The sequence below is a fragment of the Otolemur garnettii genome, unplaced genomic scaffold (genome assembly GCF_000181295.1).
Source record: "Otolemur garnettii isolate 467f Iridium unplaced genomic scaffold, OtoGar3 scaffold00008, whole genome shotgun sequence".
Classification (NCBI taxonomy): Eukaryota; Metazoa; Chordata; class Mammalia; order Primates; family Galagidae; genus Otolemur; species Otolemur garnettii.
The window spans coordinates 14,837,602-14,841,769 of NW_003852403.1; the positions used below are offsets into that span (position 1 = coordinate 14,837,602).

The 4,168-nt window shown below is 53.1% G+C and overlaps 1 protein-coding gene across 1 annotated transcript in view; it reads left to right on the forward strand.

The window, feature by feature from the left end:
• The window catches only part of PRF1 (perforin 1), a 26,475-nt gene extending 25,352 nt beyond the window's left edge, over positions 1–1,123 (forward strand). The window contains 1 exon segment of the mRNA XM_012801300.2: positions 1–1,123. Coding sequence (XP_012656754.2) covers positions 1–669 — 669 coding nt within the window. The 3' untranslated portion in view covers positions 670–1,123.
• Positions 1,124–4,168: the final 3,045 nt, after the last annotated feature.

Here is a 4,168-nt window from a genome sequence, read left to right on the forward strand (position 1 = left end):
CCCGGCCTGGTGGACTATACCCTGGAGCCTCTGCATGTGCTCCTGGAAAACCAGGACCCGAGGCGGGAGGCACTGAGGCAGGCTGTGAGCAAGTATGTGACAGACAGGGCCCGCTGGAGGGACTGCAGCCGGCCGTGTCCCCCAGGCCAGCAGAAGAGCCCCCACGACCCATGCAAATGCATATGCCACAGCTCGGCGGTCACCACCCGGGACTGCTGTCCACGGCAGAGGGGCCTGGCCCGGCTGGAGGTGATGCTCATCGAAGCATGGAATCTGTGGGGAGACATTTTCACTGCTACCGACGCCTATGTGAAGGTCTTCTTTGGCGGCCAGGAGCTGAGGACGGACACCGTGTGGAACAATAACAACCCCAGGTGGATGACACAGCTGGACTTCGGGGACGTGCTCCTGGCCACAGGAGGGCCCCTGAGGGTGCAGGTCTGGGATGCAGACCATGGCTGGGACGATGACCTCCTTGGGACCTGTGACCGAACTCCAAAGTTTCATCCACAATGGAAGGAGGAGATCTGCAACCTGAACCATGGTCGCTTGAAATTCCGCTACTACGCCAGGTGCCTGCCCCATTTGTCAGGGGACACCTGCCTGGAGTACGCCCCCCAAGGGCTTCTGGGAGAGCCACCAGGAAACCGCAGCGGGGCCGTGTGGTAAGAATGGTGAGCTCTGAGAGGACCCCTATGCTTGGACTAACAGGACTTTCAGAGCAGGAGCCGGGCCTGTCTTCATATGCCCATTAGACAGGTGGAAAACTGCGACCCAGACTGTTTTTCACTGAGGTGGCTGAATTTAGAGGCCAACCCCGAGTCTCTCTAACCAGCCTGTCTCAGACCTCCAATGTTCCTGGGTCCTCAGTCTCTGCCTCATAACCCACAGCTTCTGCCAGGAGCTGGCCAGAGGCCCACAGGCCACTCCCACCAGGCTGCCCAGTGCTCCTCTCCTCAGAACCCCCCTTGAGCCCTTTTCTGGGGTGGCAAATGTTTCATCACCTTGGGCGGAGCCCCTGGGACCCCATTTGCTGCTTGCTCTGTCTTTTCCGCCCACCGGGCTTTGCCTCTCAGACAAATCAAAGGCTGTCCTGACCTGTCTCACTGTGTCCATCGCTTAACAGAGGACCAATAAATAAGATGTGTCTGTGACAGTGGTGTTGGCAGAGGGGAGGACGAGCACCTCACACACCCTAAAGATAGGGAACTCGTACATAGTAACCCATAGGAAACAGGCAGGCAGGCAAGTAAAGAAACTGTTTTTCTACTTTTGCTGGAAATGGGGGGACCAAAAATATTTAACTTTCTTCATAACTCTGACTTAAAAAACAGCAGAATAAACTTGGTGATAAATGGCAATGCGCATTCAGCTTCCAGCTGAAACGCAACAGGGAACAGCAGGGCACACATCTCATCTACACTGGGAGGCTGGCCCTCTGTCCAGCCAAACATTCCAAGCAAGAATGTGAGCCCAGGGCTGCCAGGTCTTCTAGTTTTTCTAAATAACCAGAAACCCCAACTTGACTTCTAGCAGTGGGAGTTGATTTCACTTTGTGAAAATAAACCTTTGTGGGCAAACTCAGTAAAAAAGAACATGTATGTGGGCCATAATTGATCTAGGGCCATCAGTTTTGAAAACTGTACTTTTGATGGAACCCATTTGCTCATACTGAAAAGCTGTCTCCTGTCTCACAATTCAAGGAGAAAGACCACTGGCTCCAACAATGTGGTCTTTGTGGGCATCCCTGGCCCTGAATACAGTAAATCCCAGAGTCTTGAGTTCCAATATGGAGTGAAGTGGTCTTTGTTTCATGTGTCTGGGACACAGGCCCACAGAGGGGGTGACAAGATTCAGGGCCGCTTCCTAGACCTGGCAGGAAGACCCAGTGTCAAAGGGCTCAGAGGAGCTGGCACGGCCCTCCTGACTCTCTTTGAAACTCCCTGTAAATTAAGCTCCTTGAGGTTTGTGTGGGACCCATAGGACCAAAAGCCAAGCAGTGACATTATCTGACCCTAAATCCTCAGGTGGGGAAGAAGGGATGAGCAAGGTCTAGAAGCCTGGTTGCAACGCTGTTCTTCCATGCTTCTGTTCACAGCCATACACTCAAACGACAGCACAAGAGAGATCTGGACACTTCCGGCTGCCTGCTGCACTGGTTGGAAACAAACACGAGTGTGGACAGTGCCCTCTGGGAAAGGCAGGTCCACAGGGCCAGGATGGGCCAGCTCTGGGGACAGCTCTGACAGAGAGTGGGTGTCTTGGTCAAGTGCCAGTGCAGACAGTGACCTCCAACAAGTCCCTCTGGTCCAGTGAGGGACCTCACTTTCTCCAAAAGGACAATCATTGTTTGACTCCCTTCTCAGGGCTGTTTTATAGGGGGCCATCACCGGACTAGGAAAGGACTGGGAAAGGAGGGCTTTTAAGAGAAAAGATCGAGAAAGAATTTGATCACTTTTGTCAAGGGGGAGCTACCATGGAGCCCTCAGCCCTCACTCAAGAACCAATGTGACATTTTCATTTCTATACAGCCAAGGTCCTGCTTGTTTGGGAAAGTCCCCAGTGTGCCAAACACCTTTCCTTTGCCCTCCAGGCCTTGTCCCCACCCTGCTCCCCCCTGCACTGGCCCAGGGCAGGAGGTTCAGCTGAGTCCTGTGGGTTGGCAAGAGATCGGAGAGGCAGAGTGCAGAGTTAGGGCACTGCTCCCCTCACTCCACCAGACTAGAGATGGCCAAAGCCCTCCCCTGCTCATCCTAAGCTATGCTATGCCTTATAGTTCCTACATCCTCAGCATCCTATGGGGCCCCTGAGTGACATTCCACCTAACAAGTATTAGGGAGAAGCAGAGCCCACCTTGCCACAGAAACTGAAAATGCCCAATTCTTGCATCCCCCAAACTCCCTTTCCATACATTGGAAGACTTGGGCCTGGGGCTGCCAGACAGATGCACCTGACCAGGGATGGGGCTTCTTCGGAAGCTAGAGCTGAGACCAGAGTTCAAACCTCATGGGAGGCTACTGTAGGAAGCACTAGGATGGGTGTGAGGATGTGAGAAGGAAATGAGGGTGGCCAATAAAATGTGCATTATCACAGAAGTCATTGCCATGGGTGTGAACCTATTGGGAAGTACGGAGCCCAAGGAGAACATGCACTTCACTCAGTTATCCCAGCCCAGGGTCAAGGAAGCTGAGGTGTTCATACACCACCTCCCATCAGTCATTAGTTAAGGACTCCTGGGGGTGGACATTAATTCCCCCTCACTCCTGGTCCATCAAAGGGGCAGGCAGAACAGAGTCCACTGACTAGGAAAAAACACCCTGGAAAGAGGGGCAGAGGCCAAGAATCCAAGTGCAGGGAGATGCACCAAGATGATACCTATGACCCAACAGGATGTGACCACTGACATTAATCCCCTTGGAAACCTGAGCCATGGGTTGTGGGAAGCACGAGTTCTAGGGCAGTGGCCAAAGAGCTGCTGGTGAAACTATCTAGGACTTATGAGTTCAGGGGAGTGAGGGCAGGCACCGAGGCTCCGCAGCTGTACCCTCACTGGACAAGTTTCCAGGCAGGATCTGGGGACACTGTTCCTGAATGCTTAGCCTACTCCACCACCCTAGGGACTCTGTGAGATATCCAGCCAATAAATTCTTTTTCTACTTTTTTTCATCTAGATTCAGTTTTTGTTGCCTGCAGCTAAAATCCCTATTGATGACGCCATCCCTTCCTCTCCTTTGCTGCCTCAATGCCCCTTCCCAAACATCCTCTCACCCAACTCTGGGGCCCAGGTCCTTAGAAGCACCTCACCATTGTCCCCAGTACCTGTCTTCTCCCTCTCTGAGGGCATGAAGCACAGGAGGCACCACTCACAGGTTCAATGGACTGGGGACCCAGAGTCAAGCCCTGCAGAGCACCTGTCCCCCCAAAGTGTCTGTCAGGGTGGACAGATGTGACATGTAGGGAGGTACAGAGTTGGAGTAGGGACGACACTGTGTTGGGCACTGGGCTGGATTGCTTCTCTCTCTCTCTTTCTCTCTCTTTCTCACACACACACACACACACACACACACACAGTCCTCAGAGTCTCTTCAAGGCTTGGGGCTGGCATCAAGGACAGCTGGCTTTTGATTTTTTTTTTTTTTTGAGACGGAGCCTCAAGCTATCCCCCCTG